General features: G+C 40.7%; 1 protein-coding gene across 7 annotated transcripts; it reads right to left on the bottom strand.

Annotated features, from left to right (window-relative positions):
- Positions 1–939: 939 nt before the first annotated feature.
- On the bottom strand, positions 940–26784 carry MKNK1 (MAPK interacting serine/threonine kinase 1). Of its 7 annotated transcripts, none has more exons than XM_054212316.1 (15): positions 26687–26784; positions 25627–25713; positions 21991–22097; positions 18502–18600; positions 17520–17617; positions 15960–16039; positions 14453–14526; positions 11074–11178; positions 10184–10222; positions 6928–6983; positions 6311–6406; positions 5154–5348; positions 4347–4511; positions 3695–3738; positions 940–2760 (listed from the first exon to the last, which is right to left on the bottom strand). In XM_054212316.1, exons 4-15 carry the CDS (start codon positions 18596–18598, stop codon positions 2532–2534), a joined length of 1278 nt encoding a protein of 425 aa, XP_054068291.1. In that variant the 5' UTR covers positions 18599–18600; positions 21991–22097; positions 25627–25713; positions 26687–26784; the 3' UTR covers positions 940–2531. The 7 variants fall into 7 exon arrangements, with proteins under 7 accessions (XP_054068291.1, XP_054068290.1, XP_054068286.1 ...); XM_054212315.1 differs by having other exon boundaries at positions 3695–3735; positions 18502–18751; XM_054212311.1 differs by having other exon boundaries at positions 18502–18751.
- Between the last annotated feature and the right edge of the window lie 526 nt (positions 26785–27310).

The raw sequence follows: 27310 nt of genomic DNA on the forward strand, positions 1-27310 counted from the left end.
TACAACTACCTGAAAGGAGGTTGGAGAGAGGTGGTGGCCAGTCACCAGTGAAAGAGTGGTCAGGCACCGGAACAGCCTGCCCAGGGAGGTGGTGGAGTCACCATCCCTAGAGGTATTTAAGAAACGTGTAGATTTGGCACTTCAGGGCACGCTCTAGTGACAGAGATTGTAGGGGTTTTTTTTTGTGTGTGTATGGTTGGACTCGATGATCTCAAAGGTCCTTTCCAACCATGAAGATACTATGATCAATAGGTCACCCAAGAACACAGGGAGAGCAGCTCCAGTCTTTGCTCCACTAACTTGCCCTTCTGGGGCTACCTCTACCACCGGTGAACTGCATGCAGCAGGTGCAGAGGACCTCTGGACCAGCCTGCAAAGGACCACTTACCAATGAACTGAACACTGTGCCTGAACACACCTACCAGATGCCGTGGTCCATGTTCTCTGGGCAACCAGCACCATTAATGTCTCCTTTTCACACTTCCATGCTAATGCGGTTGCTTGGACTTCTGGACTCTGAAAAGCTTCAGGGCTCCACTCAAGAGGACACATCACACCACCACTCCTGGACAAAATTCAGGTTTTTTGCTTCACACAAAAAAAATCAAAGGGAAGAACATGAAATGTAACAGCACAGCTAAGATCCCAAACTCACTGATCCCATTATCTGATCTCTTATGAAGGTCAAAAGGATCACAGGATCCCCTCCAGCCCTCTCCATGCAGTCATATCTTCATTTTACCTCAAGAAAGCCAAGATTACAGGAGACTCCAGAGATTGATCAAGCAATACAGCCGTAGAAGAGGTAGGTATGCTTAGTTTTCAGAGACTTAAGTTGTCTTAAATCCAACGTCACACAGAAGTAAGGAAGTAAGTAATTCTCTATTTTCCTATGTCACCAAAAATCAAGGAGGAAAAAACCCACACAGAACTGCCAAATGTGTTAAATCCATAACTTAAAACATTTTAATAAAAACAAAGCAAAATACATTTCATAATCTGTCCACTGGCACAATGTATAAAAACTTTTAAATAACAACTTTAATATTAGTCACAAAATACAGCACGTTGTATAAAAATAGCTGTATGCACACTGCTAAAAGATCATGTAAAACCGCTCTGAATAGGCCATGCAAAGACATTCAGCTTTGACCTTTCAATTCCCAAGCACTTGCTGGATCTGCTGTGTTATTCCTTCTGCTTGGGAGGGTTTTGTGGTGGCACTTGGGGGCCTCCTCCTCCCCCTCCCCACCCTGCACACAATGCCCTGGCAAAGGGTTTCAGAAATGGCTGACAAGTTTAAGGTGCATCAGGTCGGGCATCTTCACGGCCCAATTTTCACAGCTTACTTCTGAGAAAAGTGCTCGACATCCGTGTCCTTTTCCACAGACACCTCAGCCTTGGTCACTCAGAATCTTCAGCTTTTCAGCCAGCACCCTTCCAAATTACTCCTGACCCCTGGTGCACCACAGTACTAAAACTGGAAGCAAAAAATCTAGACACTCAGCCTGAGATCACTGCAGGAGGCAGAATGCAACAGCTGCAGCACCGTTTTTGCACAGATGTACCTCTGCATTTGATAATCCTAAATTATTCACACATCAAAATTCACCGAAGCCTGTCCACTCACATTAATAGCTCCAGGCAGCACATACAAAAGGACTTGGAGAAATATGAGTTTGCAGAAAAGAAGGTATAACTGAGGAAAGCATTAATATATAAAAAAAAACCCAACAGATACTAAGGATAAACTGTTACCTAAATAGTCTGTTATACTGTTGTTATCAGACTTAAAATTTTAACTGCCACACTGGACACACACCCAAAAAAAAAAAGATACGGAGTACATTTTAGTTAAGAACAAAAAGATGTCAGATAACGAAATAACACACCCCCAGCTTTCATCCCACGTGCTGACACACAAACTATCAACAGAATAAAAAAAACAACTCAGTCCTCTTCATCTCCACAAGCCTGAGCAATTCTTGCACCTCTAAAGTATCATCCTCATACAATTTAGGCCCAACGAAGGCAATGGAGACAGAGATCCACCCAGACATCGTCTTCGTTTCCTGAGTCCACAGAAAGAGAAAAGGGCATTGCTGGCTGAACACAGTCCCCGCCGCTGACACTAGCAGCATCACCTTGCCAGATCAAGGAGAGCAGCCACAGGTAGGGAGAGAGCTGATGCTCTGCCAGGCAAAGCAAGAAAGTGGGTTTTTTTTCCTGATGTTTGCAAGTTCACATTTTAAAGCAAGAAGAAAATAAGGAAAGCTTAGTGATTTATCACCTCAGATAATACAGCAGCAAACCCATCTTCTCTAGTTTAAAAAGATCAGTTAAATTATCTTAATGCACAAAATCTGACAGGCAAAAAACATTCCCATAAAAAGCTGTCCCCTTAAAGTTACAAGTCACATCACAAGGGCAAGCTTCTAATCAAAGAGTCAGAAGCAGAGAAGCTTTTATCAGCGCTGAAAATCCAAATAAGAACACAGACTGATCTTGCCAATCCATAGCAGGAAAGAAGTTTAAAAGGCTTTATGGGGAACTGGCTGAAAGTCACTGTTTTTGGTGGCATGCGTCATCGCTCTGCGCTTGGCAAGGCGGGACTTGGACGGAGGAGAAAGCTTCATGGAGCAAACAGCATGGGCAACGTTCTCCTGCTCTGCGCTGAGTTCATTCTCGTGCTGAGACAACTGGCGGTTAAGGGCTATAGCCTCAGCAGCAAAAAGCGTCAGGTCTTTTGTGCTACTGTTCCTTTCAAGGGAAAAGGAGAAAGCGGTTACAACACATGCAAAGAGTCACTTCACCTGGTTACCCTCACAGCAGAATATCTATTTCCAGACAGTTTTATTTCTCCAGTCAAAATATTGACACAGCAGGGAAAATGACAGGTTAATATTTGCACCTCTCCTCATTGTGAGGACCAGCAATACGTAACAAAAAACCTCTGGGATTTTGGAAACAGCTGCAGTTCTAGTCCTCATTCTGCCAAGGGCTCCTCATGTAAACCCAGGAAACCACTTGAGATGCCATGCTTAATTTCTCCACATTAAAAAGGATGGGCATATGGGGCAATACTCTTGTCTTTCGTCAAAAAATTGCAATCCCACTATAGTTGCACTTCTGGCTTAAGGAAACGCACTTCTGATGGAAAGAACCACCTGGAATCGCCAGTGGTAGATATGGAAATAGAAACAGAGATGTGTGACTCAGGCTCTCTGGCATATAGAACCTGCCATCAAATCACTTTAGATGAGGCTTGCCCTGCTCACAGTTAAATTGATACTGTGATTACCAGCAACTACAATGGAAGTCAGATTCGAGTCTGTGTATATGATGATTAGTCACCCATCAGAATGTAGTCTCTTTGGATAACACATGCATTTATGTCTTTTTTCCCCCTCCTGGGCAGCAGACTGCCAAAACCATCATTATTTCCTGTCTAAGATTAGCAGTGCACGGCAGGAATCCTCTCCAATGCCTTTCCCACAAACACGCAAGATTAGATCATAAAGAAAAAATCAGAGCTTTCATATTTCTGACGTTCTTAACAAAATTAGTGCTGCGCATTTATGAAGTTACACTCTCAAACAGAGATCTTACCCCGTGATTTGTCACACCCTATCTCTCCCCATTCTTTCAGTAATAATTCTTGGCCAAGTTTACAGACGTTTAAAAAAAATATTACCTTTGAAGAACTTGAGGGGTAGGTAATCCTCTTTCAGGAGCCTGCTAGAAGAAGCAGTTAAGAAAAGTTAGTTACATAGTAGCAGCTTCCCCAAGACAGAGTGATAAAAAACAGGCAACTCCCACAAATCTTTATAACTAATGGATACTGCATATCCATTCACTGTGGGTTTACAAATCACGTTTCAAAATCCATCTCCCTTCACAAGAAGATGCCACAGTTTGCACGTATAAGACTAAAGCTTTAGAAGCTCTCTGGAGGGTCTATTCCCTTCTTTCCTGCCCTGGGAAACTAAAGCAAAACAGGATACTGCTGTTATTTTAAATCTGTATCTACCAGCATTCTGTATTACCATATTAAAGAGTAACACAGTAATTGTTGTACTGCAGTGCTTGGTGTTCACGAGAAAGCCATTTAAAATACATAAAGCAATAATTAAAAAAAAAAACAAACAAACTTAAAGCTTGACAGATTCATACAAATATTTCCCACATAGAGCTCCAGAAAGAATAAAGCCACTGTTTATCGTTTAATTAATCAAGATAAGAGCACTAAAACACACAGTGACTATCAAATATTCAGAGATAGGGAACAGCTTGTTTGTGATGGTGGAAGAATAACCCTTTTAAAAAATAGAAAGACAGATACATACTCCTTGAACCCATGAATGTTGCAAAACTTGAGCAGCACTAAGTCGTTCTTTGGCATCACGAACCAGCAACTTTGAGATGAGATCTTTGGCCTCAGAGGATATATGCGACCAGTCCTTGTCAGGAAATTCATACTTGCCTTCCTGAATGCTCTCAAAAAGTTTGTTCTAGTAAAGGAAAAATTTATTTAATTTAAATAGCAACTAGAGTGCTACCAGAAGATTTCTCAGGTGGGATTCCTCTCACTCAATTTTATCCACCTAATGGGGTGGGTGACAACTGAAACCATCCAGTCTCCTTATGGAGTCCATGGAGAGTGACAGGCACCTCTACAGAGTGATTCAGCACATCCTAAGATGCACATAATAAATTGTGTGCTGAAAACACCTTCCCCACCCCCCCGCCCTGCAACAGTGCACCCAATGTACTCAGCTTTTAGAAAGAATAAATTCAGGCCCTGCATGGAGACTCTCCTGGAGCTCATCTTCCACCTGAGGAATTGTGGTGAACACCACAAACTAGATCAAGAATTACAGAATACAGGAGGATTGTGCGGTGGGGGAAGAGGACAAAGAGAAGCTCTGAGATCTCACATCAGGAGGAGAAAGAGGCCGTTGCAAACCTTATTTTAGAAAGAGATAGCATCACTCAACTTTTATATTAACATCCTCACTTCTCAGTGACAGCTTATCCTCCCAGATAACTGTCTGGGTTACAGACACAGCTCTTCAGGGCTGGCATTATGGCAAGTCTTACGCTCATGGGGCAAACTACACTCTTGCACATATGCCCAGACCATGAGCATTCACCTGGCAAACTCTGCAGACTTCTCCTCTGTCCCAGCCACAGTCCGTGCCACAGTTGCCCACAAAAGGGGGGTAACCACTGAGCATGATGTACAGAATCACTCCCAGGCTCCAAAGATCACACCGCTTATCATAAAACGTGGCCTCCTCTGTGAAGACTTCAACCACTTCAGGTGCCATGTATTCTGCAGAACCACACTAGGAAACCAAGAAAAGCAAGTTTCAAAGGGAAGGTCAAATCAAAACAAGACCCAGGTTTATCATTCTCTTTATTGTAGCCAGCTTGGTCTAAAAGCAGTATTAGGCATCAGGAACTACTGAAGTTTACTGCTGGCTTTCACTGCAGGTCTCATTTTGTTAAGCCAAATCACACTGCTGCATCCCTCAAAGGTTAAACGGAATTGCCAAGAGCTTTGAAACATTTTGTAAGCATACTGCACAGGAAAAAATTAACATGTTTCAGTTATAAGCACTACAGAGACTTAATAGAAGGCAAAAGAGTTCATAATGTTCTTTAGCAGAATCATAAGCTGTTCCATGTGAATCTATGATCCTTTATAGAGGGTCAAAACATTAATTTACGTATTTCAGGTTTTTAAATCTTATCAATTAGTTATCAGGCTTTTCAGAAAGTAAACAAGTATGTCACGGGAGGCGATTTCTATAATAGACTCTCACAAAACTGTCAGATTTTTCTTTCACAGTAATGCAAAAAGCTGAACACAGTAGTTTTTCAAACTAATGCGTATCATAAAGACACACACTGATTACAGAGCTTGCACTGCACTTAGCTCATGGGTCTTAGCTACAGAACCCAAATATGGGGAAATGAACACAAAGCTAAGGTTCAAACTTAGTCCATAAGCACACAAAACACCTCCACAAAAAGTTTCCTCATTTGATGGGGTAAGAGACAAACAGGATCGAGGTGTTACTTTCTGACCAACAAGAGAATTAACACAATGAGCTCCTGTGCTTTTGTGTATTTGTTCTATGCCTGGGAAACCAAGACAGTATTTACCACACATACACCCATTTTAAATGAATTATCCACCACTGGGTGTAGTTGCAGTAAGCCCTTTGGCAGTTCTCCACTGAAGACAAGAAAAATTGTTCTATGGTAGAAGAGAAAAAGCACAAAGCCACAGTAGGTTTCTTACCGGTGTTGTTAATTCGGGAGTAGTTATTGGAGTACATGCACTGTTCAGCTTCACCCCACTACCGAGATCAAAGTCACATATTTTTACTGGTGATACCTAAAAACAAGGACAAACCAGTAAGAGGTCCATAAGGCTAGGGCTAATGCAATATGCATGAATACAGTGCCACATGGAAAACCCCAGGACAAAGTCTCTTACAGGTATATTCCAGTCCTGGCATTTGCCTCCTCCGTTCCAATTACTCCCGCATCCCCAGCATCTGGCCCTATTACATTAAGTTTTTATTTGGCTAGGCAAGTGCCAGTACACATTGGGGCAGTTTGGGAACTATCCGTAAGATGACCCGCCAGCCTGTAAATGTTGCTTGTCCATCTGGGTACTGCCTCAGAACAGATGAGATGCTAAGTTGTAATTGCCATGCCCTCTCTAAGAACAGCTGGCTTTTTATCTCCCAGCCAGATGCACACATTTTTACAGCTCATAGAAGAATTCAGTCTCTTTTGGGCTTCAGTTCTAGTAAATTTCGTTGAAGATTACTAATGAATTCAACATGAGGGATGTCTTTGGAAACCAAGTTAAAAAATACATTTCAGAAGGTTAAGAGACCACAGTAGCACCTTGTCTGGAGATTCGCACAAGATGTTTTCAGGCTTCAGGTCCCTGTGAGCAATACCTAAGTAAGAGTACAAACGTTTATTAGAGAAGATGCTCTCCTGTTTTATTTCTCATTACCTCTCTTTATTAGAAGGTGGCCTGGAATATATTGTAGGACTGAGTTTGGTACACACTCCCCCGGCTTAATGATACTGCAAATAACTGATTTCAAAGTGTATTTGTTAAAAGTCACTGTTGCATCCTGCTATGCCTTTATCATCCTTAAACATACAAGACAGTCAGTCAAGCAAATAAGAACCTGCTAACACTGGAACGTTTTGGCTTAGCCCAAATTAATTATGTTAATTAAAACCAGCTTATTAAAATGACTGACCTGTAGGAAAGTTTACTTGTGTAAACAGTTTAGTCAAAAAGATTTTTGTGCCTTCTACAGTAAGGTTCTTCTTTCCGGAGGGATCAATTGGTGGTTTGCTGAACTCCCACCAGCCCAAACAATACTTGAGACACTCTCCCCAGAAAATACCATCCCTTTAACAGTGAGGTACATACTTACTCCTGAAGTAAAATAAAAATTAAAGGGTATGGTTGGAGATGTAGAAGAAAAGGCCTAAGGAGAACAACCAAAGGGCTTCTACATTCATTCAACTGCTATCGGAACAGGCAAACCCAACAGGGAAACACAAAGTTATCTACCTGTCGAATTTACACGCAAAGGTGCTTCTGTGCTGTCAAAGCAGTTTTTCAAACGCCTAAACACACAATTTCTGGAAGCTCTCCATTTAATATGATCAAACTTAATGGGAAGGCAGAAAATGAGAACCAAAATGAGCAGGTTGGCTGCAATTTGATTGCACTTTAGCTTTGCTTAAAAAAATTACACTCCAAGCACTTCTGATACTACTTCAGAGTATCAGGAAAAAAAAAATGCCACCAAATTCTAGGTAAGGGAGTTTCTAATGTCTTTTCTTCAGCACACTCCACAAGACATGACTTAAAACATAACATTAATAGCCTCGCATAGCACCTATCTAAAGGAATCGGAGCCTTCATAATGATGCAAGTTCACATTGCTTATGCATGGAAGATAGAAAACATGACAAATGAAGATGGCCCATGCTGACATTTACAGCAAGGCTAACAAACCTCCCAACAGTTGGCTTGGCTTGCAACGTGAAACCCAACAGCACTTTTTTGGATTACAGTTTGAATTCAAATGTCTGATTATATAACGTTTTATTTTGCAGTTGCACACAGCGCTGAGAAAAGAAAACAACTGCCTTTAAACACTCCTCCAGTGGATTATTAGCAATAAAGCACACATATCCCAAGTGGGTGTAAGGCGGTATTATGATCCAGCTGAGTTTTAAACTACTCCTGGCAAAAAAATTAGTTGTCCTCATTCAAATTTTTTTAGAGCATCTAGCTATAGCACTTCACTGTTAAGCTGTGCAATAAAACTGCTTTCATTTCCTGTTTACTTTAATGTTCTGTATGCTACTTACTAATTATTTTAACGTCACACGGAAGAATCATAAAGAGAACAATAAAATGAAAGGGGATGGTGTTGTAGCTGATTCCGCAAGCCAGGTCCCCACTGTATCAATTCACAGCAAACAACAAGAAAGTGAATTGCTGCTCTAAAGCCATTTTAATGAATCACTCCCATCTTGTTTGGGGAAAGGGGAATTAAAACTAAAAGCTGAGAGAGAACTACAGAAAGGTATTAGCTGAGTCGATGTTAAACTTCCTTGAACAGTGTTCAGCTGTTAAGCAACCTACTATAGCCGGAATACATCAAATACGTATTTCTCCACGTGTTCAGCCTAAATTTCCTGTTCTTTATTTGCCCCATATCTCAAAGTCTTCAAAATCTCTGCAGGTTTAGAGTTATCGCATAGACAGGCTATGAAGATCACCAAGAATCTTAAGTCAAACTAAGTTTGTTTCCACATTCAAATTAACTCCTGATAACATAGTGTGGAATAATTACTAACTTGGCCAAGAATACAAAAGTACAGCATTGTTCACACATTAAGTAAAAGTATAAAATCAAGAGGCTTCGGAGGCAGAAAACAGCCGGAGCTGGCATGCGAAGGATGCAACATTTGCGGTTCCCTGTACAAGGTTGCTTGCGAAGTTACACGAGGAATGGAACGAAATGTTATCATTCCGTGGCCTTGCCTTGTGACAAATAGCAGATATGGGAACGAGATGGTACTATGGAACCGATAAGCTGCCTACTTGCTACCCTGAGCCAACATTTCGTCAAATTTTGATGAAATGCTGTCCTTTGTGCAAACTTTGCTCATCATAATGTACTAAAACACACCTCCATCCCGGAGGCTACCCACCTCCAAGGTGCGACCACTCATAATAGAAGTATTTATGACTAAAGTCACTCAAACTCCACTCTGAAGATAAAAAATAGTATAAAAATAGCCCGAGAGAGAGGGGATATCAGGGAAGACACCATCGCGAACAAGTCGAGGAGAACTCCATCACAGACTTCTGGGACCAGTCAATGGGCTGAGGCTTTCTTCCCCCCCATAGGGATGCCTTTGGGTAAGACTTACCAAGTGTTTCCTCGGGGAACTTAGAAACCTCTCTAGAGAATCTTTCTCCTACATTTATAGCCAGGCTGTATTGTTTATAACTTTGTTGGGCACTTTGTATATTTAACAATATCTTTATTTGCACGTGCTTTGCAGACAGTGTATTTATCACCGGCAATCATAAGAACCTATATATCTGTTGTTAAAATAAACTGCACTATTTAAGTAGCTAGTCATTTCAGTTTCTCACTGAACACGACCAAAGACTCAAGAGTGGCCATGCTAGTTCATGAGTATGACTAGACTGAAGGTGCAGTCCACTATTAGTGCATCCAAATCGTAATAGTTTAATACATATTAAACGCAACTGGACTGACAGTGGTGAATTGGGCATCACTCAGAATTTAAACCTAGCCGCACCTAGCCTCCCACCTCGGTGAGGGGTGTTAGAAAGCAAGGCGGGTTATTTTCTGCCAAAACCACTTTGCCCCTTTTCGCACAACACATAGTCACAACATGTGACAAGATCCATATTCCTCAAGTTTAGCACTGACTTCATTCCTTATGCATTGCTACACTTCTCTCTTTAGATGGGTTCAACCTGTTGAGGTAGCAATGTTGTGATTCCAACTCAAGCACACAAACCATCCTGTGACTTAAAGTAATTAAACATTTATTGAACTTGGGACAGTAATAAACAACTTACACAGCAAATGTAGATCTGCTGAGCATCTGTAAAACCTGGCTAATCATAACGGCAAAACAAATGGAGAGAAAAGTTTATCAGAACAAATAACCAATAAACATAGCCTCCGATTACATGCCATTCTATTCAGAGGTAGTCACTGTAATCAAATGAAAGCAAGCATTAACTGAAGCTGTTTAATCTATGCAAGACCACATAATCATGACACAGCTTTAAAATCTTTCGTATCATATTCAACACGAACACGTACTCTCAGATGACCATAATACACACAGGTATTTCAAAATGAAAGAAAAGCACTCCCAAGTAGAAAAAGCAGCAGGAAAACATTTTAACATAAAAGAACTCTCTACAAACAGAGCTGCCTTTAAATCTGAGCAAACATGTACTGAAATAAGGACACTTTCAAACAAGGACTATGGTTCACTTTTAGGTCTCTCAACCCAACAGTGGGGGCCTAAATGTGGAGATCAAAAGCTACTACAAACAAAAAGGTCTTGTAACCAGCAGAAATTCTGGATAAATGCAGAAGAGCATCTCTGCAGACCCGAAAGAGGAGAAAATTAAAAAGAATATTAGCTCCCTTTTGAATAACCTTTACATGGTGCCTTAGGCAACAAGAACAACCAAAGAGATTCAACCCTAATGTTAATTCTCCCTGGATGCCGATTTAACTTTTCTTCTTCAAAAGGCTGTACCATCTTAACACAGCTGATTACTTAAACTACCACATTATGAAAATAAGATTATAGAGGAAAACAGCGTAAGTCATCTGGCATTGCTGTAAATAGAAATGCTAGGAAAGGCTGACTACTTACAGATAAAATGTGCTCCATAGTGTAAGTATACAGTAGCAACTAGTAAAGATGGAGACAGCCTTCTTCTCTTACCTTTTGTATGAAGAAAGTCCAGAGCAGAGGCAATATCTCTCACCACTTTGCTAGCTTCTCGTTCGTTGAAATGCTTCCGCTTTTGTATATGGGCTAGGATTGAACCTGTCAGAGTAACAGGTGAAAGGGAAAGCCTTAGTATGAATGCAGCCTGGGCTGAGAAATGGCTTTGTCAATACAAGGATAAAACAATAGCCACAACTAGTCTGCCATAAAGGGAGAACTCAGTGTAAAGAGGGCCAGAAGTAGCTTAGAGAAGTTATTTGCAACTACCACTCTGTCCTAATATGTTTACATGGCAGAAACAGAAGTGTCACAATCCCACGTTTTTATATGAAAATAGCCTTAGAAAATAATTTTGAACTAGTACCAAGTATCATGAATCTATAACCTCATTTCTCATATTTTATAACAGCATTTCACAGCAGGCAACTTCTGTGGACTTAACAGAGGACTGACTAAGAAAAAGGTACAACTGAGCAGCTTCAACACTTAAGCATGCTCGAACATAATTTTCAAACACCGCAGCCCAGTTTAAGCACAGCATGAGAGGCAATCACTTTTCGCTGCCCCAGCAGGACTGGTCTGTTTTCCACACTGTGAACAGTAAAGACTTGCTAATAGTACTAGTAAAACTCAAACGTCAGCTAAGGATGTACATGGCACTTCAACAAAAACCACATTTCCCCAGGTCACAGGTGGCCATGCTTGAACCAACTCTTCCTTATTTTGTGTAATATGACAATTGAAACCCTGCACTGAAAGTCAAGCATACGCACTTTTGCCTCAACACCAGCAAAATAAAAAAAAAATTCTACCTTTAAATACACACTAAAATTCCCACTGACATCAAAGTAAGGCTCATACATTTGCAAAGGGACATGAAATCTGACAAAAGACCTCCCAAATATGAACATACTGAAAGACTGGTAGCTTACAGGCAGAGCTCCACCAGTATCCCTTTAACAAAGGATAAAGGAAAGTCTAATTCCTTATCTTCTTTAAGTGAATTCCATCAATCTTCTCAAAAGATTAAAAGCGCCTTTAAAAAAAATAATGAAATGTAGTTCACAGCGATCCAAGCCCACCAAATAGCCTTAGTACTGTCTTTCATTTTCTTACTCAGAGACGTATATTTACAAAAGCAATCAGGCAGAGAAATTTGAGAAGTAACTGCCATTGGTTATTAGCCCCCAATACAGTAAACATTTTATACCTCAGGTGATTTCATTTTTATTCTTCAGTTCTAGATGGAGAAAGAAACCTCCCGTTCTCTACTGCAGTAGCTCTTATTGTTATACCATCAATGCTGCTGCTACTCCTCCACAACGAGGATTCAGAAAGGAAACAGGAAAGTCAGTCAAAAAGAAGAAAGGTGGACAAAAGACTCTTTGGGTATGCTTTGATATGATAAGAGACTCCAGATATGCTGTGTCAAATGGGTGGAGGAAGGCCACCTTGGAACAGGTAATCAGATTTCAAATACAGAAGGTTTCCCTTGCTGAAAACAACTCTCTAGTTTGCCACAGATTTCTTAAAGGCACAGAGTTCAAGGGGTTTCCCTGGTACAGCTGTTCTTTAAAGCTTTAGAAAGTAATAAGAGTTCTTGAATGTTTCCATCCCTATGGAAAAGACCCCAGACTTTGCAGGAAACAATACAGAGCCACTTGAGGTGCTCATTTCACTCAGCAGGTTTATTTCAGATTACCCTTCCAAACAGAGCTGATGTTCCAAACTCTCCCAGATAAGAATTATATCAATATCAACAAAAACATACTCTACAGGCTTTATATTCAGCCCACGTAGAGGAATCCCACAAGCAGAGAGACTAGCAGGACATTCCTGCCACAGTTGCCTGCATCTCTTCAGCATTCATCAGGGAGAAGGGATCAAATAGCACCTCCCAAAATGCATTTCGGGGGGCGGGGAGGTGGAGAAATAAAAAAAGGAGGAAAGGACTCTTAAATCACGCAAGTTCAGTATAATAAACTGGATTTTAATGCTTTCAATTACAAAATGCTGTCAGACAATGATATTAAACATCTTCTGCATATCATGGTGAACTGAACACAGCTAAAATGGGAGCAGAGCTCCTTCAGTTACCACAGCTACTGGAAGGCAAAGCAGAAAATGGGAAGACCCAGCATTGTAAGTAACATCAGTCTCAGACTGGAGTTACTAAAGTACTGCTTACATCAGAATCTGTAATGCATCAGAAGCTGGTCTGACCCCTAATTCCCATTATTTCTTCCTTCAAACCCACTAAAAATGCTGAAATTCTTCAAGGAAAAACCTAGCCTCAGCCTCTCAGCAGCTGTGCAGGTAGACTGACAACCATAGTCTCACAGCCAAAGAGGAGGGTTAACTAATGGAAGAATGTGGAGATGGGAAAATAGACAAATGCAGATTCATCCCAATTGAGCCCTATTATAGCTAATCTGTCAAAGTAGTCTGTGCATTAACAGGAACAGTGTTAAAGGAAATCAGAATGAAATGATGCAGTAATTTGAAGGGAAGGTAAACAAAAGCTTTCGCTCAAGACAAAAAAAAAAAACAAAAACCAAAAAACACAACCAACACGTCCTCCTCTTTTTAAAAAGTTCTGCATCTATACTGAAAGAATTTGCATTTCTTGCACATGTGGTTTGCTACTGAAAACTTTCTTGACCAGTGACAACAGATGATGTTCTATGGACAGAAGCATACTCCTTCAGAAACCTGGTTTTTCTTTGAAGGGTGGGACATACTTCTAACTCCTGGTTTTGCACAGCCATACAATTAATGGATACTGTAATTACGCTCAATGCGGGCAAACATGAGAAGGTCCACCAAGTGCTTCATGTAGCCTTCTCATTCCCCAGGTGAGTGTTAAATGCTGGAGACCAGTGACCACACAGGCTCACTTGAATGGCCCTCACACAGCCACAAGCAGACTGCTTCACAATTACAGCAACCTGGGAGAAGCAAGATGTTTTTTTCAACAGTACATCGTGAATGTCAGGAAAAAAGTCAATCCTCCATCAAAGGAAAATGCTACCAGAGTACATAGATGCTGTACTAAGATCATGAATAACACCTGACATACTGTGTGTCTCTTCTTGCCTGAAGGTACTCTGACCTACTAACTATATTCCAAAGCTTCCGTTTTAATAGAGCTGACATTTCCATCGCTTAACTACAAGAAAAGGATTGCAAATGTACGACCAAACCCATCAATATCCAAGAATAACCATACTTCAAGCTTTGTACAGTATTTACTTCTTTGTCTTAAAATTTTCAAGCATTTAAAAAAACAAGCTCTTCATTTTCTACTTTAAAACACTGAAACAAACAGGACCAAAATGATTCAATGAAGAAAGGCACAGCTACTGCACAGTACCTCCTCGCAGCTTCTCAAAGACAAGGTAGTATCTTGTGTCATCTTCAAAAAATTCTATTAACTCCAAAATGTTCCTTTAAAAAAAAGAAAAAGAAAAAAGTGAAATAGAAAAAACAGACACAGAGTATACACAGAGCTATGAAGAGCTTCAGCACAGACAATTAAGAAGTGCCAGAAGAAACCAAAAATAAAAGTTCTAATTAAACAAGTTGCTTTGGTTGCCTATGGCATTAAAACCACATTTCCATCTCACACTGAAATTTAAGCAGGGGAAACAGGCCAAACACCAAAATCAGACAGGATCGTGGAAGAGTTCTGCTACTGCTCAACTGACAGGAAGATAACTGGTAATAGGTTGCATTTAATAATTTAGAATATTGCATTTGTGCTGAAGGCAAGAACAACAACAAAAAAAAGTTAAATTGGCATTCTTTCTTTCTGGAAATCACAAGGCAGAACACACAGGGCTCGAAGGAGACAGGCATCTGTCACCATGACAATAAATCCAGCGCCTTAGTTACCATTTTTAGGCTAACTCACTTCTAGTGTACAGTCTTTGCAGCATAAACACCCCATGATGCCTTGAGAACATCAAATGCACAAGTTCATATTTTTCTATATTTCTAGTGCACATAAAATTCACATCCTGCATGTGATCATGAGAGCTTGAGTTTTTCATCAGTTATGTACTGGATGACTGCATGCTCTTAACCACACACAGAACAAAGATATCATCTGCTCCTCCATAGCACAACTTAAGCGCATGAGTTTGGGAAACAAGTTTGTTTTTAAATTATCTTTAAGTCTTGTACTAGAAATTTGTAAAAAAGGCTTGATATAAGTTGCACAACTGTAGCATAGCTAACAGCTGTTGTATACATTCCAGATTAACAGATATCTAAAGGAGTAGTTTCAGAATTGGCTTAAACTCATCACAGAGCGTGCTGCCACTGTCTGCGGAGCACTTCCTTCCTTTTCAAACATGAGTAGCGGCTTTAAAGTTGCTTCATCCTGTGGCTATGTGAAGTCAGCACACATCCAAATGAAAACTAAATTAGCTTTTGGTTGATCTAAGAGTTCCAGCGCAAAAGCAGGAAGGCTGACACAAAGAGGAGGACAAATCCACATGAAGGAAAGGAATGGCAAGACTGCTCTGTTCAACAGCAGCTGGTATCAGGTCAGCTTTTGCTGATGGTGAAATCACAGGCGAGAGTGTTAAAATGTTAATTCCTCATTTGGACAAAATCCATGCATCACATTCAGGCTACACTGATCTGGTTGCTAATTCAGTTATGGGATTTTTAATTTGTAAATATTTCCCTAAATTTCACAGCTAAAAGAAGGGGAAATTCTTATTTTGAATAGGTCAAGTCAAAATTTCAACTGGTTTTAAGGAGACTACTGCAAAGCTCCTAACACAGTCACACATAAGAGGCTTAAAAACTTGAGAAAAATATTCAAGATACTATAAATAAACAAACACATACACATAAGATTCCCTACTTACTTGTTACCCTGACACTGGTACAGCGTTTCTATTTCACGAAAAACCCGACTCCGACTATGCCCAGCATTTTTTTCAATGATCTGTGGAAAGAGTTAGAGCTCATATTTGAAAAATTACTGCAAGAGCTGTGCATTTGGCTCTGGAATTAGACCACTGATCTAAAGATTGAATCTCAGGCATGCCCACCAGAGAGAAACACTCCACTTTTGTTTGTTTGTTTGTTTAGTTTGTTTTGTCATTTATTTACAGTCAGCAGAGCTCTGGAAGGCATTCAAAGGACAAAAGAAATGAGGACAGGAAGAGAAGAAAGGAACTAAATCCACATGTTACACAGTCACTGACCAGTTACCACAAGCTGCTTCTTGCATCATTTTAACTCTGCAATATGCAGAAAAGGATATCCTTTCGAGTGCTAACAAAAATAGATTTGAGTCATATCACACACTGAACAGCCAAAAAGCAGAGATTTGTCATTATAGGCATTCAAGTAAAAAGTACTAAATTCACCACAAAATGAGAGTTTGGTTCATAGTGCGAATTTCATGGAGACCCAATAATAGGACCTAACACATTAAAGAAAACATACATTCAATCTCAGAGCCCTTTTGTACTGCCACCAGAAGTTACCTTCCTTCACACACTCTTCAGACTGTAAGAGGACAAGGGCTTTCCACAGACACTGAATGATTGCTACGTGAACTGAAAGCTCATGACATTACCGCAACTACTACCTCCATCTATATCCAGTATCTGTTTCTCATTTTTACAGCCAGAGTTCTCCAGTACAATGGGCAACCATTCATCACTACTACATGGAACTTGGTATCTGATGACGCCTAAATTTCATCTTCATAATGTAGCAGTTTGTTTATTCCAGGCTTTCAGCTTCAACAATTCTAAAAAGTACGCACACAATTACAGCATCTATAGGACTAGATTTTTAAGGGGGCTTAAAATTTTATGCCTATGGTTTTTGCAAAAGATTCAAGCATAAAGCTTTCCTATTACTATTATTTGTGTTTGTAATTAAATGGGGGACTCCAGACAACCACAAATCTGTAAATGGGCCCTAACACTCAATATAATGGTATTACAGAAGATTCACCTCTACCAAAAAAAAAAAAAAAAAAGAGACAGCTTTACATGAACTAATGGCAGTAACTGATGCTTTCTGAACTCTGAACAGCATTCTCAAAAGCTTGTATATTTGGTACACCATGATAGATCATGACTCAGCCTCTTCTTTCATAAGACGAGATAAAATCCGGTAGGACTACAACAAAATCGGGCCGTAAGACAAGAGCCTGCCCTGAGATTTAACCATCACACAGTCATTTACTGTTTGTGAATTCTATCTGCTGCCAATACACCAGTTCACTCCAGATGCATAATACTTAAGATGACAGATATCTCAACCATTATAAAGCAGGCTCGTTTCAAGCACCAAAAGTTTTCTAAAAGCTTTTGCTATTGCCCGCTTTATTACAGGTTTCGCTGAGATACTAGGAGGGAGAAGACATGTTACAGACAGAAGAGATGCTGCTTGTATTCTATACTTACTTTTACTGCATATTCTTTCCCAGTTTGGAGGCTGACGGCACCCTGAACTTTGGCATATGCTCCCTCACCAAGCAGCTCAGCAGTCAGCTTGTACAAGTCTGCCAAAGAAATCCAACAGAAAGGACACATTAGCCAAAGCATTTCAGTGAATAATATCAAGACAAGCTATTTATCTGATGAGCATGCCTCATATGACAGCAACTAAAAAAATTCCCTCGGTAATGAAGACAGCAAATAGATTTATGCAGTACCAAAGTAGATGTGCCAGCCGTAATTATGCCTCATTTTTCACTTCCCCCCTTTAAGTTCCAGGAAAATTTAAAGTAGACTTCATTCCAGCATCAAAATTACAAGTTTGTTCATACAAGGAACGTTTTATATCTCAGCAATTGCCAGGACATCATCCACCTTCCCTGCCCTCATGTAAAACTCAGAACCAATTTTTTCAGATGGAAAACATTTCACTTTTTGATCAGAAAATGTCTACTATACAAAAATCTACTTGCACAGACAGTGGTTTAAGTATAATTGAAATTTGAGTGCTTAAACCTAGAAGACTTCAAGGTTTAAACCTAGAAGACTGCTGCCATCTTGACTTGCAATGCACCTTACAATGCTACTCACCCACTAATAAGTTCTATACTGGTCAGCTTTGTCACACTGAACTGTATTTTACCTACAAAGCTTCACAGTATTTGTGCTTACATCTATTCAATCAAAACATTTTGACATCAGCACTGTTTTTACAAAGAAACAGAACAAACAAAAAACCCCCACCAAACCAAAACACGCCATTAAATTATGAATAGGATTCAGATTTCAACATTAAGAGAAGAAAAAGAGACTGAAGACTGAAACATGGGTGATAAACAGAAATGTTAACTTAAAACCTTTGCCAAAAAGCTATTTTTAGCTAAGAGAACTGAGAACAGCAGAGGGAAAACAGACTATTACAATTAAAAGCTTAGAAGTTGCCACCAACCTTCAAACTTGCCAGGGACATGATCTGTGGCTCTGGTTCTTTTTTTCTTTTTCCTTTTCCCACTGTCTGCTATGGGGAGAGGCTGACTGCTGACCATCTCTGTGTGGCAGAACATAAAAGTGCCTTTAACACACAATCAATTACTTTACTTTAGGAGAAAATGAACATGCTCTTGTTTCTCCTCTTCTCTTCATCACAGGCTGCTGTCTCTCCGTAGTCAGCCATCTCTCCCCCAAATACCAGAGGAAACCTAAAAAGACAATTTGGGTGCTAATTAACAGCTCTGGGGAGGTTTGATAGACAAATGTAAAAAACTGAATCCTCCTCTCACAGCGCAGTAAGGCAAAGCACGGGACTAATATTGCCAACAACCATCATGAGCTACCCACAACATAACACATACCCTGATGCAAGGCAGGATTTACACCCCTCACAAAGGGAATTATTCTTTGAGACATTCTACTGTTTTATAAGTAGATTTTTTTTTTTCCAAGTCATCTTAAGAACATGAGCTTCCAAAACAGGAGGAAAGTGTGTGGAAATTTCAAACAACCCAGTGAAACAAAGCAACCACAGGAGTTAACAGGTCAAAGGAGCAATCTAGGTCCGTTTATGCTGCCAAAAGGCTAGTAAAAACATTTTTCACAGAACCATGATGTGCCTTTCTAAACAACAGATCCGTGGATAACTTATGCTCCAAAACAAGCAGTGTTTATGGCATTTAGGTATTTTTTCCCGCATTACTAGCTACAGATATTACAAGAGCTTAGTCAGAGATAACAATTCACTGATGCAAGATAATATGGCAGAAAAAGAAAAAACTCCTCCATATTCTTATGGAAGGCCTAAATAAAAACATTGCGATACACTTTCTCTGCCAGAGGGTGCTTCATACAGCTGACCTATCTCCAAAAAGGTTAAATGATTCCACACTATACTCACACAAGCACAACATCAGTCACATCCTGACAAGTTGGCCCTAACAGTTAAAAAATCATGCCTCAAAGTCTTTAAGGCAATAGCAAAGCACTGCTAAGACATTTTACAGCGAGGAGGATTTCTAAGTAAATTCACAATTAAAGATCTTGTACTACAGAAAAAACTAAATCACTAGAAATAGCATAATTATGCAGACGCTGGTAATGAAAGAAGAGCAAGCCCTAAAAACAAGGATGACAAAAATATTCTGTCAATTCTCCTTTAACAGAGATCCTTTGTGAATAGCTGTTTTTCTGCCTATCACTGTTTCTAAAGTACTCTTAAAACACAGGAGATGCTCCAAAGCGGAAAATATTACACAACAATCTACCGATACATGAAATACTTTTTCTTTGCTTCATTGTATTTTTCTTGTTCAATATCTGTCAGTAAGAGCTATTATGAGTGTCACTTAGAACTCATACGTTGTCTGAAAATTTAAGGTGTGCTATTTTGAAAGCCCTTTCTCTTTAACAACTTGCTGAAACACTTAAAAATGTATCACTCAAAGCCTCAAGACAATAGTAATTCCTCATTTTCAAGTTTTAAACAAGTGTTAAGAAATCATCACAATGGATGACATACACAAGTTCTTAAATACAATAAGAAATATAAAAACATACATTTTACCAACTTCTGAAGCAACAGCTTGCTTTTAACTCAAACTGACACACATACAGTTTCAAATTTTAACATTAAGAGAAGGCTAGCCTTTGACAGCAAGTTCCAGCTCTCCCCTATTTTAGTTCAGCCTGCATTACAAGTTATTCAGAATTGGGATCAAAATGACACATATGAAGCTGCTCAGAGATAGAGCTGATCTGTGTGAAGGAGGTGCTTGATTTCCAGAAGGTGTCAAACAAGTCGTTTTAATGACCTGGCCTTCTGCAAGTCAACAAGTCATACCTAGACAGGTTCTATTCCATTTCAAGAATTACATGGTTTCAGAGCTTGTACCAGACCAAAAATTAGAAAAACAACAGTAGATGAATCCTGCATCTTAGAACAGCTGACATATTTCTTCACAGCCATCTCCTGCACTCTACCAGTTGGGTATAATATTTACTCTGGTGTTTAATAACTCACTACATTATTTCAATTCCCTTTAGTCTGACTCAATTCCTAAATTACAGAGGACTGCTTCCTTGAAACCAGGAAGTTCACTAGTCATGTATACAGAAATCAAATTACTGAAAAGGTGGTGTTTTCAACCTATAGTCTTGACCAAATTTGCTATGACAGGCATGAAATGTTTGCTAAATTAGGTTCTTACTACCCTTCTGGGTCTGCTATTTCACATTGTGTAGTTTACTTCTGTCAACGCAGCTTTTCTTTTAGAGGTATCACAGCTTCATTCTCATTATTCACTTTGTTATAATGAACCAGTACTTAAGTAACAGCTGGTATGACAAGAAAATGCCTTTACCCCAGCCAAATGCTTTAGAGGTTTTTCAAGCTTTCAAAGAAATGCTTGTGTTTCTGTGACCATATGCCAAAGTTTCTGATGACACTGAAAGACAGTGTGCCTAAACCATCCAAGCAATGCTGAGGTGTTTTGCATACTGCAGGACTACCTCTGGTGACAAGGACGCTGTGGGCTCTGAGGAAGCTCACCCTCCCAGACAGAAAGGTCAGAGACTGGATGAACTGCTCTGGAGGGAATCGGCCCACGGACATGTCAGGTGCAAGATGAATGTTTAACTGCTGTCATTTTAACATGGCCTGAAGCGCTGAACCCCTGCTTCCACCAAACCAACTTGTCCACCCATTTTATAATCTATTCTGGCTGAGTGCAGGAAGGTGGGAGTAGAACACTACCTGGCGTTCAGAGCAGACTAGCCAAACCTTTGATAAAGAGCACTTCTTGCATCCCCCTTGACCATAAGGGAGTCAGACTGTTCTCTGAGAGACTACTGTCTGACTAGCAGTCCAACAAAAGCTGAAGAAATAGGGAACAATTCATACTCAGATCTGTACTTCTCTTCCAGTCAGGTTAGGATTATTGCTCACGGATAAGGTAACCAAGCAAAATTCATACTGCAAGCAAAGAGAGTGCAAGTTTCTGTCCTAGCTTCAGTCTTGGTGAAGTCCTGTATTTTATTATCATTGTAACTCAGTGCTGAGGCAATATTTAACATATGTATTATTCAGAGCCTGTGTAGGAGGGTACAGTGACAGCCTTTCCCTTTTGCTATTGTGGACTCTACAACTATCTTCAAAAGGATGAACAAAAGCACTTATCATAAAGAAGACTTGCAAACAATGCCAAGTGAAGAAAAGGCACAATTACCACAAGTTTCACTTAATCCAGACCTTAAATCACCGTTCATCTTGTTTCCTAACATTCCATATGCAAACATGCCAAAATCCAATATCCAGACATACCTCCCCTCTCATTCTAATCTGCTTCCCAAAAGAAGGAAAGGTATATTTAGAAAACAAGCCTACACATGTACAGGAAGAACTTGGAGAACACAGCACAGATGCTTTTTTCTATTAAAAAGAACATACCTGGTTTGTGCGTTTGAAATCAATGGAAGAAAGCAGTTTAAGCAGACAGCCTGGTTACTACCACCTGCTTCAAAACTGGGTCTTGCATGAGCCAGGTTGTTCTGCAGCTGAAAAGGAACACAATCACATTTACATTCAGAAATCACATAAACATCGTTACATATATTCAGGTAGTGCCCAGAGTCTCAAAAGATTGCAAGAACCTGTTGTGCCCGGCTTGATGTGACCGCACAGCAAGAGCACACCCCTGCATTAAAGACTTTATAACTCTTAAGTACGGAACGCAAAAGACAGCATTATTTACAGTCATTTCAACTGCAGAGAAGACCCCTTCATTACAGTCTTGCAAAAACAATGGAGGGATTTATGGTGTTCATTAGTTCTTGCTGTTATACCATTGGAGAACAATAACAAGTTTAAATATAAAATACAGAATATTACTCTTAACGAACAAGAATTATCATACTCCTAACTTAGATTAACACTCTGCCAAGATGGAGCACTACAACTACAGCCATAACAGCATCAAGTTAAAGCCTATCTTGAAGGCAGCCAAACAGACTCCAACAGACCAGGAGCATGACAAAGCATTTTCCACACCTGAACATCTTCTTAGAACACATACTGAATTCACTCCTAGCAAGTGGCAAACAAAACAGTGATGTTCAGACAACACCATCTGAAGAAAAGAAGAACTAGGTGCCTCAAATAAAGCCTTCTGTGGTTTCACAGAGGATAGCCGCAACCTGGAATTCAATAGATGGAGGCAACCCAAAGCTGATGTGCTGGCAAAGGATGTTTTCAGATCATTGAGGTGGTACCAAAACAGCTGCAATTACAAAAATGTTACTGTTCCATAGATACTGCAAAAGCAAAGGCTTTTTAGTCAGACCGAATAAAAGCCCACTAAAATCTCTGAAGAGGCTTCTCCAACTGAGATTTAAAAATAATATTTTGACTAACTGAAAAACAACAGGCAGACCAGTCTGCACCTTCTGAACAGCATCCGACTTCTCCGTTGATTCATGCTTATTTTCAAACCCATTGTTTACTTGTTCTAACAGCTACCGACAGATTCAATAAAATAGTTAGGCATGAGTAAGTCCCTTGATTCCACAAGCATGACATACCTGTGACTCTCAAGACTTCAAATGTAAAAGTGTGTGCTCAAAACTCAAAAAAAAAAGTTAAACCACTTTAACATTTCAGATATCCAGAGTTTTGGACAAAAAACCAAAATGGAAACAGATTTCTGTCTCATTTTCCTCCCAATTCAGTTGCTCACATCATTCTTGGACCCCTCCGTCTCCAGAAACACTTTGATTCCTGTAGAGTTGGCTCATAATGAAACAGGACTCACTCATCAGGTGCCAATTCTGCCAAAACCTGCTAGTTGCAGAAAGCTCAGAATAATCAAAGCTACATTTATAAAGCAACTACATAGTGATTAATTGTGCTTGTAATGTTACAGATAAAGAGAAACATAATTTGAAGAGGAAGGATGTCCAATTCTTTAGGCCAACCCTGTGTCAAATCCAGAGGCAGATTATTTTAATATTCTCTCTGTATTGCCTTAAGAATATTAATTTAAAATTTTAATTGAGTACTCTTACAGGTCATTCATCTTCACAGTAATTTGCCATAATTAATTCTTAGCTGTCAGAGTTACCTTCTCATCCCACCTACAAGAAGACTTTTAGTATCATTTAATTCATTCATCTGAATTATCCACGAAGGAAGAGGAACTTGAAAACGTTCCAGCATCTTCCCATTAAGATACAGGAGCATTAACATTTTAAAATGAACACCCCAAAGTCCACAGGAAGCCTAAGTGATCTGATTTCACGAAAGAGCAAGTCTGAGAAAAATTATCAATTCTGCCTTGTCGCAGGCATTTGCGTAACACCTATACAGCATAACAGCTGATACCATCCTTCTAAAATCCTTCACTCTGTAGAAAAGGTTACAGCAACCTTTTTCTTTACCTCTATACTTCTCTCTGTGATTCCCTTCTGTCACACTTTTAGAAGATCAGAGTCACCTTATCTTCTTTGTACAAAAGTTGCAGAGTCTAACTTTTTGTACTCTGAGCTAGCCACCTCCCTTGCAAACTAAGCACAGGGTTTCTGACATTCTGAGTCAAACCCTCCAGCAATGGGTGTATCTCACTTTGCCAGGCAGCACATAAAGTTATTTCAAATAGATTCCTCCCACCCTGATTTATTACTTCACGGTGATTACTACTTCAGAATCAGGGAGAACCTTAATGGAGAGGAGAGCACACAGCATTCATGTCCCTCTCCTGTTGGGAGAAAATAGCATATTTTAGCACAAATGCTGTAGACATGGGATCTTCTGCTGAGGTCTGCCTACATTTATATAGATGCACATGCATTTCTTTAAAAGCATTAGTTATCACTCAGAATGACAGCAAAAGAACTGTTATCGTCCCCACTGGAAAGACAAAGGCACACAAGACAAGTGTGCTGACCCTGCTATGAGTTAATAACTAAGGATAACAAATGAGACTGAAGGTGGCGTAAAAACACACAGTACTCTTTTTAATTTCTTGTTGTAAGACAACACGCCTCTGAGGCAGCCACATGGATGAGTGGACATAATAGGGTGCATTTCACGGGGCTAACAAATAAATGTGAATAGTAAGCCTTGTTGGGAACAGCATGGCATACACACTGGTTATCGCACTAAAAACTATCTTCCCTCCTTCCACATACAGTAGTACAGCCAAACAAGATATTTAATGCTACTGACCACTGGCAAACAATTCATATTTAAGAGCTTCCATCACAGTGCAGTAGGAACTTAGCTGCAAAATTATTTTAAACTCCAGATCACTCGCATTCTAAATAAGAAAAGTCCTTGCAGTAGTACTTTGACTCAACCACTCAAAGCTTCTAACCCCTAGAGCAGTTTTAAATTAAGGAGATATACAAGGCAAGTAAGTTCTGAGGGTCACTTACTAAACAGTAAGCTGCTTACTCTCTTCTATGTTTGATAGCATCAACAACTCTCAGAAGACTGTCTCTGCATCGCCAATTAGCTCCTCTAACCCCACTCAACTCCCTTGCTAGTTTTCAAGTCTAACCAAAGAAAAAAACTTCTTAGAAGGCAACATTTCATTTCAAACAGATACAAGATAAGCATTTCCTGCTCCTACTCCACACCCCACAAATGATCAGATAATAACATTTGTCACTGGAAAAAAAGCTACACAACATACTCCCATATTAGCAAGCGGCCATGTTTGGAAAGGTTAATCTGACTAAATGTGTTTTGAAAGTCTGAAGCAAGATGGATTTTTTCTTCCTTTTTCCCTCCTCTGTAGTTTCAACTCTAAAATTAATAGTCATTAAACTCCATTGCATTTTCACATTTGATATCACATAAAATTTGTACCAGTGTTCTGACATTTGTTACCAAGAGGACACTGGAAGGTGAGAGGAAATTCCTCATTGCAGTAAATAGCTTTTTCGAAAGCATTAGGGAGTACTGATACAGCATTCATACCATGAAATAATATCACGATGGACAACACTCAATGTCAAGAAACTTTCAAGTGTCCAAGGCACCCAAACCCACTTTACCTGGACGGCTGCCAGTATCGAAACCAATTACCTTTAAAACTGCAGTGGAAGAGGTTCAGCTCTGCAAGTGTATTTTGCCTTGCTTCCATCCAGCGCATGGAAAGAAGGAAGAGGAGCACTGTTTTGGAAAAAAAAAAAAAAAAAAGCCAAACCATAGTCCAAACCACAGTTCTTCAAAGTCATCAGAATATATGTCAAGCTAATTGTGGGGCATACATTTGTATGATAAAGAGACTGTTATAAGCAGTAAGCTCATAAAAGGGGAAAAAAAAAATCTAAAGAGTGGTTTATTACTAAACAAATCTGACACTACAAACAAGTGCCAATGGTGTCAGGGGAATGGACTAATGTTTGGCCATCACACATACTGATGAAGCCCATGTGTCTGCTGCTCCTCCCTCTGAACTGCCTCAGAAGGTCACCCTGGTCAGGCCAACAGATACCGCAGAGGTGAAGCACGGATTAAATCTAGATAGATTTTCAGTGTTCCCAGGGGTTCAGAGGTCTCATTGTTTCACGACAGAAGAAAAATACAAGAAGAACTAAAAGATTACTTGTGATCTAATCTAGGAACATATGCCTTTGCCCACTCTTCTTCCACTCCAGCAATATTCTTAACAGAAAGCAGCTGTCGTACGAGTTTATTGACTTACCACTCCTTATTAAAGAACGCACTATGTATGAAAGACAGCTGTTTAAGCCTTCGGGGAATAACCAGCTCCAAGCAACAGGCAACTCCCACGTCCTTCGGAGAGGGCCCCGACACCCGAAGCTGCCGGCCGGCGGGCTGGAGGCATAGTACGGCCTTCCAGCTGTCCCTAGCCCCCGGCACCACCCCCACAGAACAGGGCAGCCACCGCTCCCAGCCTTCAAGCGTTTATCCCTCCACACGCCCCGGAGGAGCCCAGGCAAGCCCCGCTGAGGGAACCCGCGCTCGCAGCGGTTCTCGCAGGCGCAGACCGCTCCCCCCTCAGGGCTCCCCTCAGGGCTCCCCTCAGCTGACCCAGGCGGGGAGAGCGGCGAGCCGCGTCCCCCCCTCACCACCGCCACCCCACAGCCCTGAGGGAGCGCCTCAGCCCCGCCGCCCTCACCTCCATGGCGGCCGCCGGCGTCCCTCGGCGGGGGCGGCGCCGGGCCGCCCGCCCTCTCGCCCGCGGGCCGTGGCGAGGGGGGAGCGCGCACGCGCACAGCACCGCCCCCGTGGGCAGCGGGCGCGCATGCGCGGGGGGAGCGCACTGTCACAGCTCTCTTCTAAGGGGACTGGGAAGGGGGCATTATCATACCATCATAGAATGGGTTGGGTTGGAAGGGACCTTTAAAGGTCATCTAATCCAGCCCCCCTGCAGTGAGCAGGGACATCTTCAACTAGGCCAGATTGCTCAGAGCCTCATCGAGCCTGGCCTTCAATGTCTCCAGGGATGGGGCCTCCACCACCTCTGGGCAACCTGTTCCGGTGCCTCACCACCCTCATTGTAAAGAACTTCTTCCTAATGTCTAATCTAAACCTGCCCTGCTCTGGTTTAAAACCATTGCCCCTCATCCTGTCACTACATGCACTTGCAAACAGCCCCTCCCCAGCTTTCCTGTAGGGAAAAGGGGCTGGAAGGGGCTATAAGGTCTCCCTGGAGCCTTCTCTTCTCCAGGCTGAACAACCCCAACTCTCTCAGCCTGTCTTCATAGCAGAGGGGGTCCAGCCCTCTGAGCATCTTCATGGC

Source organism: Rissa tridactyla, chromosome 8 (genome assembly GCF_028500815.1).
Source record: "Rissa tridactyla isolate bRisTri1 chromosome 8, bRisTri1.patW.cur.20221130, whole genome shotgun sequence".
In the NCBI taxonomy this organism is placed as follows: Eukaryota; Metazoa; Chordata; class Aves; order Charadriiformes; family Laridae; genus Rissa; species Rissa tridactyla.